Below are 14,614 nucleotides of genomic sequence, written 5' to 3'. Positions count from 1 at the left end.
TTTTGTTAACTTTTAATATATATATATATATATATATATATATATTATGAATTCATTGAGATAGGATATACCACAACACCCGTATCCTAAGACTTTGTAGTATTATATACGACATTCAATTTCCAGATCAAATTGGGATCAAATTGAACATTTGAAGAATGAAATTGAGAAGTCTGAAAGATATAAGGATGGCAATGGGACGGTGCGGGTGTGAGGCGGGCGGGTTAAAACTAATTTTTCAAAATCTAATGCGGGGCGGTTGCGGTTCCATTGCGGTTCCTTGCGGGTTTACTCTGGAAATCACTATGGACTGTACAAATGTGAGACATTATTCATTCTTTTCACTTTTTCCTTTTAACCAACCCTCAGCACTATCTTTTTTAATCTCACCCTGAATATAGCCGGAATCAAGCACCCTTTAATTTTAATGGGAAAATTTATGAACATGTTTTTTTTTGCCCTAAAAATTTATTAGTTAATCGATCAGAGTTACTGAGAAGTTGAAAAATTTACCATATACTTAGAATGATTTTGCCCGGTTTGAAGGTAATAAAACTATATAGATACGATATGAATAATAAATTCAAGAAATCTTTTTACAATCTTGTAGGCATGCAAAATTTATTAAATTTAAATTCAATAAAATAATTTGGACTATATTTTAAATTCAAGATATATTGGTCCAAATAAATATATGGGCTAATATAATTGAATTAACTATATAAGTCCAATATATATGGATTAAATAAATAAGTGTTAATCCATTGGGCTACCCATTTAATTGGGCTAAAGTGATGAGCCCACTTCATTAAGCCCAAGATGTCATCTTCCTAGAGGCCCAGTTTGGTGCTACGTGTCAAATGACGTGGCGCGCCAAGTCAAACGGAAGAGCCAATAGGATCATGCCACGTGTCAAAATGACAAAGCATGTCAAGTCACATTAAAAGGCCAATGAAATCGCGTCACGTATGCAAGTGACATGTTCTGGTGAATCAAATACCGCCATGTCACACTTTAATTTGATTGGTCGGAAAGAGTTTGTTCTTATCATAACTCTTCTCTTCCACAACTATAAATAGGGGTATTCATAACCCAGAAAAAACACCAGAAGTTATAATAAGAAGCAAGAAAGAGCTCGTGGATCAAACATTGCAAATTCCTCCACAAGTTTCAAGCTTCAAGCAATCAAGTTCAAGCTCAAGAACGAATAACAAATCAAGTTCAAGCTCAAGAACGAGGAACAAAGCAAGTTCAAGTTCAAGTAATCAAACTCAAGATCAAGAACGAAGCCAAAACAAGGCGTTCAAGATCAAGGCTACTTGTTCGTGATAAAATTCATGGTAACAATCAAAGTGTTCGCAACGGATAAATCAAATTCAAATTCAAGATCAAGCTTGAAGACCCTTGAATTTATATTAGAAAAGTAGAATAAGAGAAATCATAGAGATTGTAACACTCAAATATTCGAAATAAAATACTATGATTGTTGCGATATTTTCGGTCTTGATTTTATTTTCTCGACGCAATTTATTGTCTACAAATTCTGGCACGCCCAGTGGGACCAGTTCTGCCCTTCATCTCTTCCTCCTGCAAATCGAAACTGCAAGCTTCAAAATTTTCTATTATGATGATCGGGTACTTCAAGTCTCGTCTTCAAGTTTCTCCAAGGCTACACCCCGACAAACCTTGAAGTAGGGGGCATTTATAGACATTGAAATCTTAATGGATCAAGCTAAATCCTAAATTCAAGATACTACAAGACCTCTTAAAATTCTAGGAGTCTGCCCGTGTTGCTTGGAGTCTACTCTACCAAAACTCTAGGTCACTCTTATAAAAAGGGTTACATAATCCTTTAAAAAAATATCTCAAAAATGGAGATCGTCTCAAATCCTATAAACTTTTGGGATATTCACAAAGAGATCAAAATATGGCAGGATACTTCTTGACAATCAAATAGTTCAAGAAGCTGGAGATCAAATACATCCCCAGGAAGTTTGCATTATCCTACATTTGAGAAATACGCGGCTTCAGCCCTCGAATCACAGAGATAATCAGGAGAGAAGAATCAAGGAAGAAGGTACGCGACTATTACACAATCGACCTGTAGATAAAGAACTGAGATGACAAAGAAAGATGCGAAAAACTTTTGCTAGCGAATGACTTGAAACACTTTCGTGTGTCTAACTATCAAAGATGCTTGACTATTAAATAATGTATCACATTTTCTATTATAATTTCTGAAAATAAAAATATAATAGTTGGATATGAGGGATTTAAGAAACTGAAAAAATAAAATATTAAACTTGTGCTTTTTCAGCAAAAATAACAAATGAAAATAAAATGCGGGGCGGGGTGGGTCTTTGTGGGGCAGTGCGGGATGGGTTGAAAATAGAAAAAACTGCTATGCGGGGCGGGATGGGGGTTGAAATTTTGCGGGTTAAGCTCAAACTCGCCCCACACCCGCCCCGGCCGCCCCATTGTCATTCCTAGAAAGATACCTACATAAAATAGTTAGTATACCAATGTGCTACTGACCTTACAGATCCATTATGCCATCAATTCGGAAAGCAGCTGACCATCTTTTGCATCGAGTAGGAATAATTGTATCCACGTCAAGCCAAAATATAAAGATTCGATATCTTCTCAAACTTTCAGAGCTAATACAAAAGCAATTTCTCTTAATTAATAAGGATTTTTCAGCGTGGTGGAGGGTGTGTTCAATAAGGATTTTATTGAAGATGTAATAAAGGAAAATAAATTATCCAGTCCACTCCGGGCCAATGCAGCGAAGGCAAAAGAAATTTGGCAGAGACGTTAAGCCGTATTTCTTTGTGTATTGAAGCATTTTCGACTCCAGGCCTGTTACTTTTATGTGAATTACTTATGTTACTCCCTCAAGATTTTTCTGAAGCATGAAGAAGCTCTAGCTCATAAACTAGAATGCAGGCAAAAAGTCAAATAGCAGCTTATCCTATTCAGCACGTGAATTCTGGAATCAATTGTGATAACTGAGATTTCAACAGTGTAAGTTTTAGGCGTCTACAATTTGAAATGTAAATGTGATTACACTGTCCAATATGTCTCCATAAAATAACTCAACTGCAAAGTAAAGGCAGCTTGTTTTTACCCAACAAGAGAAAGGCAATAAAATCACCTAGACCACTACATCTCATCCATCCAAGAGGTGCGACATTCATCCTGTCAAGTTCTTCCCCTACCCCTAGACCCCATACCCAAAATAATTGGGACAAAGAAAAAAATGAAAACTGACCAATAACTTTTTCTACTTATCCAAGATAAAGACATGGACAAATACATATATTTACACTGCCCTTTATTGGCTCCTTATTCAAAATGGGGTGAACAGAATACCAGCCAACCAAAATCGGCTAGAGTTCCAATTATTTTTTAGAGAACACCCAAAAGAAGAGAAATAACAAGAAATCTAATCTTCCAAACACCAACATCTTAGGGCCTAATGTACACCTATTTACGGGCAAAGCTTAGCCGAGCGGAACAAAGAGAGCAGAGTCGGAATTATAGATAGAATGCCAAACTGTCTTGGCATTCTTAGAAACTTGTTCTGATTAGGCATTACATGAAGAATGCCAAACAGTATTAGGACTGGTTTTTAACTACCCTAACATTGCTATAAAATCGTTTTAGGTCCTTGATAGCCCTTTCCTCTATCTGTATTGAACGGATAGACGAAGGTGTTTCAACTTCTGGTTTGAACCAGCGACTCGGACAACTAGATTCTGATGGTGAGCCTTGACCCGTCATCACAGAGAAGCCAGTAGTTCTTGTCTTTGGGCTATGAGAGAGGGCCAACGGTTGCTTTACCTACAGCAAAATATTCAGCAGATAAAAGCCAATATAGTCTTGTGTCAGGAACAAAAGACATGCCGGATTGTAGGATTCTGAAATCAAATGCAGTATCGGAGGAGGCTAGGTAGGGTAGAGAATAACCAACCTGCTGCAGTTGGATGTCCCTGAGAGATGGACGTAAAAGAGGAGGCGTACCGGAGGCAGCCCAAGGAGGGGTGTTCTTTTCCACATCAGAGACAGGTGCTGTATGTGACATGGGTATCGGATTGGACTGTAAAAATGAACTCAACCGTAATTTACCACCACTACTATCACCAGAGGGATCTTCTACCAGGTCCCTGGGCTTCAAGGGCTTTGTATCTATTACTTTGCTTTGCTCATCCTGTATTTCTCGAAGAGATGCAGAGGTTTTCGTAACCTTAGCACCACCCCAAGCAGGGCCTTCACTTTTTTGCACAACTGGTGGTGGAACTACAGCTTTGGGAACATCATCAAGAGCACCACTTAGAAACATGGAAAGTCCACCTTTCCTATTTTTCTTCTTTGATGCTACAGCTGACGAACCTTTACTATTAAGGCTGTTTCCAAGGTCTCTCTTGATGATAAAGGGAGAATCTTTTGCATCTTGATTGGCTGCAGCTCCTTCCAAACCTTTGTGGTCATCCTACAATTGGAAAAGAAACTATTAAGAAGTAAAACATTTCCCCAGTCAACATCAGGAAGAAAATCAGTATGCGGAGTCCAATGATCCAATCAGAGCAGCTTCCATGTATAAACAGCAGTGGGGTTTTGCTGAAATGACTTGTTAGAGGAAACCACAAAGACTAGTAAAAATACATCCTTAAACTAGTGGCGATACATATGAAGTCAAATAACCAGATTCAATATATTATTAGATATAGAAAATAGCCATATATAGCAGCAACAACAACTACTACACCTCAGTTCGAAACCAGTAGGGGTTGGCTATGTGAATCCTCACTGACAATGTTCCCCATTTAAATTCATCTCAGGCCAACATTTTACAAAAAAAAAAATATATATATAGAAATGGAAGGTACTAGAAGTTCTCTATATTTCCTACTGCCATAGAAACCTCTAATAGGGCTAAGAAGACTCCTAAAACATAGCCATATAGCAGCTCTGACATTTTCATCAGCACTCTGCTACTCAATATAAAATTAAGAAGTACAGAAACAAACCAGGCACTCCTGTAACCGATAATCTGACACTAATCAACCTGATCACCTTAAGCTATCAAAAGATATTTCTCACTTTTCACTCTCCTCGTAGAAGATTATCCTCTAACAGCTTAAAACAAAAAACCTTAACATAAATGGATGATATGTTTAAATCAGTATAAATAGGCATGGAATCTAGTTTACAGTCTTCAGATCACCAAGAATTGAACAAATAGAAATGGTTAAAAACCTCACCTCGTACTGGACTTCAGGAATTTGAACACCCAAGGCACCCTTTCTGGGGCTGGATTCTGCACTTTCACATTTATTGGACGCCACCTCCACTGGTACTGCCTTTTGTTTGCTCTTTCTCCTTTGCTTCTTGGGTACGTCCACTTTTTTACTCCCTTTTCCATCAGCAAGAACAGAGGATGAAACTGTTGATTGGAGCGTTTCTACTGGGACACCAAGCTCAGCAAGAGACTTCTCCAATTCTGGCCTTGTCTGAAGCTTAGCAATTTGCTGATCATCAAGAGTCTGCCCCTTGAATTGCTTATCTTCAAGCATCTCAATCTGCTGCAACTTTTTCCTCAAAACACGTACCTGTTTCAAAACCCCGTCTTTCACTTCATCAGACTGTAGAAAGTTATCTAATCTCTGGTCTCTCTCTTGTCTCAACATTGGCCTGTTTGTACAGTGATCACGCGTCCTAAGAGACTCAATATCATCATTATCTTCTTCACTATCTACTATGGCAGGGAAGGGGGCAGTAGGAGTTGGAAGCCGACGATAACTCCAGGGTTCAGATGACTTCATATCCCACACTTTCTCGAGCATAACCAATACGTCAACTGAAGTATTTGCAACTGTATGGCCTGAGACTGTAAATATGTAATCAAGATTGCGGATTGCAATATCCTGCAAAAAAAATTCCGCTTAGCTTCTATAAGACTATCCATAAAATAGTCTTGAATGATGAGTAATATAGAAGTGACAGCACCTGCAACCCACCAATGGGTGTAAGGTATTAAAATAAGTAAAAATAATAATAATAATAATAATAATAATAATAATAATAATAATAATAATAATAATAATAATAATAATCTATACTATATTAAAAGCACGAAGGTCCTTAGCGAAATGTCGTTCGTCTTTTTTACCCTTTAAAAATAAATTTCAAACTAGATGAACTTATAATTTCATTATTTCCCTAATATTTAGGGATTTGAAATCAACTAAAATTTAGTTATTAAATCTTTTTTTATTTGGACTATTTTTGAATTATATTGTAAGTTTAAATACGTAGGACCTTAAAATTAATTACTAGAATATTTCCTTATATAAATCCAGGGTAAAAAGAATAGAGAATTTACAACTAAAACCTAAACGAAGTCTAAACCTAATATATAAGTTAATAGAACTCTAGGACTCAATTCTTTGTCTTTGGAACTCTTCTGCTATGGTTACGATTTTTTTTTTCTGCCATTTTTCTCGACTAGGTATGTTTTATCTCTTTTTCTAATATTCGATGTTTATACTTTATTTGGACAAATTTTTTCAAGATATAGTTCATCTTCTGCTATGGTTTAATTGATTTATAACTGGTACATCTTATTCAAAAGTCACAATGTTCTATTAGTTATGACTATCTTTGATAGTTTGAAAATATTATTTTATTTTATTATCTTGGTGATTAGCTCTTCTTAATTGAGTTTGGAAAACTATTGTCAGGTTGGGAGATAGAACAATAGACACTTCAATACTATTTAAAATTGTGGAATTCAAACCCGATAGGAACAATGATAGATAGATAGATAGTGGTATTCCAATGGAAGAGATCAACAAGAATGTGAATGGCTTCTCGGAAACCATTAAGGTTTCGACTAGCATGCTAAGCATTACCAAAATATCAGGATGACATGAGCAGTAACGTTGCAGAAATTTATCAGCCAACCCAGTAGCTCGAATCAGAGCTTTGGTATGTGTTTTTTTAAACTATAAGTAGCTCTGCTGCTAATTTTTTGTTCATATATCATTATGTAATTTTTAAAAAGTTTATCCTAACAATATTTAGTTGGGTAAATTGATTTGAGATTCTTGACCCCAGCAGAGACTAAGTTATTATCCTTAGTTGTTAGGGCGTCTCTTTTGTCTTACTATTTTTAATTGAATTACTCTACTCACTCTATAATCTATATCCGAAGAAGAGGGAGAGGACATCGAAAAATTCTAGAAAGAAGGACTCTGGTAAGGGATGCAGCATGTTGTTTGATACATATATAAAATACGTTGTCTGCACCTTAATGCTCTATAATGATTTTTACAATTGGATATAAAACTTAACCTAATTGACAATGTTCGTCACCCTCGTTTCTTTAACATATAGCTTATTCGGCCAAATTCTCAATAAAAAAAATTATTTTTTGAGTTGTTTATAATTTTTATAATATTATTTATTGATCAAAGAAATAGAACAATTTAATTTTTGCTTGCGAGAACAGAAGATTTCTTGATTTTGTTTGTATCTTCTAAAATGAACTTAAGATTAAAGATTGAGGACTTATGTTATTATTGTTCCTTTATTGAGTTAGCTAAATAAGATCAACAATCACCATTTTTAGCAACTAATATTTTTTAACTTCTATTCTATAACTCAAACACAATTTATTAATATAATATTTATGTAATTTTTTTAAAATTATCCATTTACTAAGACGGAAATACACGCGCAACGCGCGTACACTAAAACTAGTAATAAGAAAAGGTTAAACAGCTAACCAAAGATTGTAAAGAATCTCCAGACTAACGATTATAGTGAAAACACAGTCAATAAAAGAATTTGAGCTCGATTACCACTCCATTTGTATCAAAATCATGTCTTACAGCAATTTACAATCCACCAATAAATCTGATGTCAAAAGAAAAAGAATTAAAGTCGGCCGGGCCCTTAGCGAACAGCAATCTGCATTGGGAATGACAAAAATTGACAAGACAACCGGTTTTAACCTTTTCAGCCTGACCACATTTTACTGCAAAAGAAACCTTTCTGACTAAGTGATTATGTTTCATTGGAAGGAAACTAGGATAGTAAGCTGATCTAATACGATGTATTTTTTACCTTCCCCTCCGCTTCCCTACCCATAATCTCATGTTTTTTTTCAGTCGGATTATATTGACAAATCTGTCTCCAAGTGGCGAATCAGTCACGACTCTCAAAACATGTAGGTTTTCAAGCAATTTTGTTCGTTAGCCATGTATTGGTATAGATGCAATATCTTGAAAGGACAGAGCTCTATACCCCTGTGTACACTACCACACACGACTCAGTAGCAGCCAAAGAGAAGCAAAAAGAGGGGAGAAAAAGAACTTTCAGAAGCAAGCCCAGACTGATATCTCATGTTTTGCAGTCTAATGGAATAAGCAAGGGTCAATCATATTCGAGAACAAGCACCTAAACTCTGAATCTTTTGGCAAATAGAGCTACAGAACAAAGTCACGAAAAGAGAGTTTAGAATACGCTACAGTTATAATTGTGAAGTACTCTATCATTAACTTCAAAACTTTATAAATTCCTGAACCTTATACTACAGCATAACCTCTCCTCACTAAAAGATCACAAATGAAGCACATAGAGGAACAAGAAAATACCTCGCAGTGTTTTCTTAGATCTTCTGCCCCTAGTGAATCCGAAATTTCCAGCAGTTGAATAGCATTCCGTGGCTCCACCAAATGCTCTGCAGCCACCGTCTCACAAAGGCTCTTTAAGGCTGGTGCAGTCTTATTTTTGACTGTGTCCTTTTCTGAGATAAACAGTACTTCCTCTGACTCAACCTCATCAAACATAAAACCTTGATCGAGTTCATCTGTATCACTTTCCATCTTCGGCTTGAGCATAGAACCATTCTTCAACATATTGGGTGGGTAACCAGGATGATATAGAGAACTAATGATCAACAAATGGGTCTCCCCAACAGAAATTGAAGTTGCCTTTTTAACCCCATGTAACCGAGTTAAAGCAGGTGGTTTCTCCTTCCCCTTCTTCCCATCCCACATATACACATCACCTGTCACAGTAACCGCAGCTGTCCAATATTTCCCAGCCGAGATGCACGCTATATTTGTACCACATAGTGAATATAACTACAAATAATTAAGATATATTAGATGTTATTCACAAGAAGTGCTAGAAACTGTATACACAACATAGACAGCAGCTAAAACCTGTTGACAGCGCAGATCAGGATCAGATGACACCCAATAAAATAATGTGCCATCCTCTGTAAGAGCCATACTATGTGTAGTCCCAGCAGCTATTGCAACCACATGAAGACGTTCCTTACGGTGAAACTTCAACGGGATGTTGCCCATCTTTTTTAGATTCCGGCCAATCACAACTCTCTTTGGAGTAACAAGCCGGTGGCCCCAAGTGAAAACCTCTCCATCAGATCCAAGAACAACCGTATGATACTTAGCTGCAGAAACTCCAACAAAATTCTTTCCCTTCAAATACTCAACAATCCTTGGGGCATAGTTAGAAGCCGAGTTAGATGTTCCGTAGCCTAGCTGACCCTCCTTATTGCATCCCCAGGTGAAAACCTCACCCAAGTCAGAAACTACAGAAGTGTGCTTGTTTGCTGCAGCAACAGCAACTACTTTTGACCTCAGCGAACTCACTCTACGAGGTGTGGGTTGAGTATCTACTGAAGTATACCCAAGTTGACCCTCTGCACATCATCACCAAATGAATCAAAATGCAACCATGAAAGCCAAAAACACTTATTACAAATACCAGTTCCTATGCACTAAATTACAACCAAAGAGGAAGCATGACAATTTTGATACATCTAATAACGTCAATGACATAATTATTGACAGCACATTACCTGCTTGGGATAACTCACAGAGTTGGTAAATATGGTAATGTGAATATCAGAAAAGCATTTACCTCTGTTGGAACCCCAAGTGAAAACTTCTCCAGCCTCTGTTGCAATAACAGTGTGATGTTTAGCTGCAGCAACAGCTTTCACTCGACGTGCCCCTAAACCAGAGATCACTTGTCGTGGAGTTATTACCGCAGCTTGGCCGCTGGGAGAACATCGAATATCAATTATCAAACATAGTCGACACTTGATACCAGGAAAGAAACTAATTAACTATGAACATATACTGCTAGCATGAGAAAATTTAAGTAGCAAGGTTAAAGAACAGAGTAAGAAATGAAACCAAAAATTATTACATTAAACATATAGGTAAAAGAGCATACAATTCAGTTAGAAAACATTATAATTCTTCTTAATAAAATTTTCATAATGCAAAAAAATATAGGATATACACTACATCCCTCAATATAAGCAAAAAAAACATACTGCTGGATTGTTCTGGAAAGTCAAAAGCTTTCCTCAAATTAAGTTTACCTATGTATATCAAAGTCTGGGTGCCCAAGACGGCCACCTCGTCCAAAACCCCAAGTATAGAGTTCTCCACGGGCAGTGACGGCTGCACTATGAAATTTTGCTGCAGAAACCAACTTGATGACTGACCCATGAAGAGAATCAACTTTACAGGGTAACTTTTGAATGTGTGCATTTCCAGTCCCTAGTTGATAATTCACACCACTTCCCCAACTGAAAACCTCCGTAGCAGCTAAAAGAAAAAAAAAACATACAAACGGCAAAGAAAGTCAACTGCTATCTACTATGAAATGAATTGAAGAGAGAGTTCACAGAAATTGAAATGTCTTCACATCTACCTGAATTTTTGTTTTCAAAGCCCTGTAAAACAGGTCCTGACAACAAATCAATGGGAGTTCTAGATTTGGTGTCTTCCAAAGTGATAGAAGCACCAGACTGTAGAAGGATGCTAGCAATAGCAAGATGACCAAAATGCAGGGCGCGATGAAGGCTACTCCATCCTGATTCCCCATCCTGACACGGTACACATAGATTTCATAAGCAAATGTACATCAAGCTTTTCTGAACAGACGGGATCAAATTGAAAAACTGACATCATTGAAGATCGATAAACATTTCTTTTTAGGTCAGAGGTCCATAATCATTGTACTGTACTGCTAAGAAATTCTGCATGACTGGATTCCTTCCACTTTTTATTTTCTGAACCTTATCTGGATTGTGACATATTTTTCTCTTCTAACTTGTCATGAAAACAAACTATACAACATTGACGACCATGCCCTTCAGTTTTGTGCTCAAATAGGTCCTACAATCTTTCAAGTTATATTGATCTTCAGACATGCCATAAAAATGCAGTTTTTCATTTTTCATTCCCTAGTAGTAGCTTACCTGACACAAATCCCCAAGAAAGACGGTCAACGCACACACACATGGTTGGTAAGATGCACCAAATATCACTCCATAGTTACCAACTTAACATTAAATAATGTTTCAGCAAAGACTAAGAACAGGCATATTTATCAAAGTAGCATTGTCCAGACAACAGAGTTCACCATCAGAACATTTGCAAATTAGTCATATGACAAGACACACACTTAAAAACAAGAATTGAAATAACTAAGCCATGAATATGCTGAATTTTTAGATCATTGTCCACCACAATTTAAGAAAAATGCAAAAGTTAAAAAAGGGGAGAAGAGAAGGGAAAAGCCAAAAAAATGTAATAAGTTACTCACCCTATCATGTGACGGCTAAAACTATGAGAGCAACAAGTCAGCATGCACGTATAAATGACATTAAAAAATTGATATGATCTAAAGGATCAAAAGACTAACACACCCTCGCATCAGGGTCTGCACCAGCAGCAAGTAGCCTCTTAACTATTGGGACATGATTTCTCCAGGTTGCAATATGGAGAGGGGTAAGGCCAAAGGCATTCCTAATGTTGATATTTCCCCCACTCTTCTTAAGGAATGCCAAAGACGAATCAACATCAGCTACAGACCCATCTTGTACAGCAGCCCATAGATCTTTGGAGCATCCACTGAATGAATGTTTCCTAGCAGGGATGTGCTGCTGCTTCTGACATGATAATGGAACTATGTCCTCCATTAGCTGATATAAGTTAGTCCGTATTGTTTGGATGGTTCTCTATCACTCACGATAGTCCGTATTGTTTGGATGATTCTCTACCACTCACGACCGCAAAGACCTTTTGCCAAAATTATGTACTAGTGAATAATGTTCAAAGTTCTTCCAAGTTAGTATTTCAGAGTGTCCAGCAATGAAATCAAGACATCCTGAACCTGCAATGAGACGGGTTAATCTATGTATTCTTTAGAAAGCCAGTTCCATCAACACCTCACGCCATGAATAAACACCACTGAAAGAGTTTTTGGTATGGCCTGTCAAAGAAAATGCCGAAATATGATTACCAGATTGTTCCTTATCAACAAAAAATATGATTACCAGATTGTTTGACAGAGATTCGCTCGTGAGAACATACATGTTTATTCTTAATGTTTATCTATTTAGTCCAAATGATCTAATCCACATATATACCAAAATTAACTAATGCTTCTTAATTTGATGAACACTATAATGTTCAAAAAACAGATATTTGAACATAAAAAGAAGATAAATAAATCTCGAAAAGATACTCAACCATTGAATATGAGTGACCACAACCACTGATAAATAGCATTTACAATGTTCTTCACAAATGCAAACATAAACTACGTTCCTAGAAAGCAGCTTCAACAACGTGAAGGAAAGTGCAATCTTGTTGTTGAGAACTTGAATTAATAGTAAGTGAGAACAGAAATTATTTGAACTAATCAAGACACCAGCAGAACCATCAAGACTCAGTAATAAAATGATAGATTAAAGTACATGAAGATACAAAAACATCATGCACACAAAATTGAAGCAAAACCAAGTTAACCATAAATGAGCCCAATTGGGATCCACAGTTGGTGTACGATTACATCAAATCAAATCTCTAAGAACCAAATCTGCACATGCAGATTGCTACATACAAGAATTTGGCTCAAAAAAGCAAACTTCAGCAGTAAGCAAAGCACAGAACCCCCCCCCCCCCAAATAAATACATCCAAAATGTCAGTACTCAGTACGCACCATCTGAAAATGCACACCAAGATTAAATCTTTTTTCCAAATTCGACAACTGGACAGCCCAATAATAACACAAAATTGGTCATTAACAGGTTTAAAAAAAAACAGATTGAAATTCAAGAAGATGTGCATAAAAATGTCACCTTTGACTGGTTAGATGAAAATCCCCAATTTAGCAAAAGATCAAGTCTCTTTTCTCTCTCTCTCTTCTCTCTCTTGAATAAATATGAATGTATATTAAAGCTATGAGAAGGTGAATAACAGTGTGAAAGATTTTACATGTTTTTAGAGAGAGAAGAGAGAGGAGAAGAACCGGAGAATATACCCTATTGAAACCCAAAAATATATGCAATACAAAAATAGAAAAGGAGAGTTTGAAGAGAACTCCGATGCAGTTGGAGGGTAATATGGTAAAGTAATTAAGTGTAAAACATATGGACTACAATGCCCTTTGATTTTGTCTTATATTACGATATTTAAGTATGACGTAGTTTTCGTTGTTTGAGGTGCTGCCCTTTCTATTACATGAGGCCACGATTACGCTCTAATGTGTCGTGTTGTACACTTGCCGACGTGGCTTTAGCATTGGGTGCCACGTTGGATATTTACATCTTATTTATTTGTTTTTAGAACTTTTTCCATAGAAACCGCTGAAGTAAACAAAAGAGGTTCTAGGAGAATTGTCCATTTTTCCATTCTTTCCACCAGACTTTATCGTATTACCTTTTTCAATCTACAATTAATAAGTATATTAATGTGTCTTACAGGATCCTTCTACTGTTGCCTCTGTTTACGTTTAAAGATGGGTAATAATTAAATTTATACGTGATTTTAAGGATATGCGGATTAATTCGATACAAGTAATTATTGACGTTGTATAAGCAATTAAAAAATAGAATAAACAACCAAAACAATGATGATAGTAAACTCGGGCTCGGTTCAACGCTTAACAAGAAGCTCGCCTTCGATTCCGGACCAGTGCTTATGAAGAACTTATGAACCAAAACAAGAACTTTTAAATCACCAGAGAAAAATAGATGTATATTGCATTGGTATACGTGTTACAATGTGTCTAATGAATAGTAAGCTTCCCTTTTATATAGTAGGAGAGTTTTACCCTAATTACAATTCTAAAAAAGGTAAAAATCTTTCTTCTCGCTAATCACTGGTCTACCGCTGATATCGATCCAGTAATAGCCGGCTATCTTTTGAACCAAAGATTCTGCCCCGAATGGTTTCCGCATGTGCCCTCGTGAACTTCTCTCAAGATGTATTCGGTATCTCCCTGCTCCAAGCATATGGCGAGTGGGCCATCGAACGTTCTTCTGTACAAAGTACCTTCTGACAGGCTGAACTTGTCCCCCTTCGTGCGTAAAGCTCTTGAACTTTAGGGTCCGAGGGTAACTTCCAGTCTTCAAGTAGTCTATGTACTTGTTTATCCAATCCCAAGTTAAACTTAATGAATTTATTTCGGCGTGGCCTTCTTCCACTACCGATTTCATGAGCTGCACGACCGTTCCTGAGTTGAAGTCGTAATCATCAACCGATGACCTCAAGT

At 36.8% G+C, this 14,614-nt stretch overlaps 1 protein-coding gene across 1 annotated transcript; it reads right to left on the bottom strand.

Annotated features, from left to right (window-relative positions):
* Positions 1 to 2,999: 2,999 nt before the first annotated feature.
* On the bottom strand, positions 3,000 to 13,402 carry LOC104228942 (uncharacterized). Its single transcript, XM_070155840.1, has 10 exons — positions 13,200 to 13,402; positions 11,762 to 12,327; positions 10,762 to 10,936; positions 10,427 to 10,655; positions 9,958 to 10,097; positions 9,234 to 9,736; positions 8,661 to 9,152; positions 5,265 to 5,927; positions 3,974 to 4,492; positions 3,000 to 3,843 (listed from the first exon to the last, which is right to left on the bottom strand). The coding sequence occupies exons 2-10, from the start codon at positions 12,032 to 12,034 to the stop codon at positions 3,619 to 3,621; spliced, it is 3,219 nt and encodes a 1,072-aa protein (XP_070011941.1). The 5' UTR covers positions 12,035 to 12,327; positions 13,200 to 13,402; the 3' UTR covers positions 3,000 to 3,618.
* Between the last annotated feature and the right edge of the window lie 1,212 nt (positions 13,403 to 14,614).

Source organism: Nicotiana sylvestris, chromosome 9 (genome assembly GCF_000393655.2).
Source record: "Nicotiana sylvestris chromosome 9, ASM39365v2, whole genome shotgun sequence".
In the NCBI taxonomy this organism is placed as follows: Eukaryota; Viridiplantae; Streptophyta; class Magnoliopsida; order Solanales; family Solanaceae; genus Nicotiana; species Nicotiana sylvestris.
The sequence above is the reverse complement of the archived record's forward strand: the minus strand, read 5'-3'. Positions and strand labels throughout refer to the sequence as shown.

Excerpts from the sequence above, each read along its gene's own strand:
- LOC104228942 (XM_070155840.1), bottom strand. The coding sequence starts at position 12,034 with ATGGAGGACATAGTTCCATTATCATGTCAGAAGCAGCAGCACATCCCT. Across the intron at positions 10,656-10,761 it reads CTTTGAAAACAAAAATTCAG|CTGCTACGGAGGTTTTCAGT; the intron begins GTAGATGTGAAG and ends TTTTTCTTTTAG. Across the intron at positions 3,844-3,973 it reads GGGACATCCAACTGCAGCAG|GTAAAGCAACCGTTGGCCCT; the intron begins GTTGGTTATTCT and ends ATTTTGCTGTAG.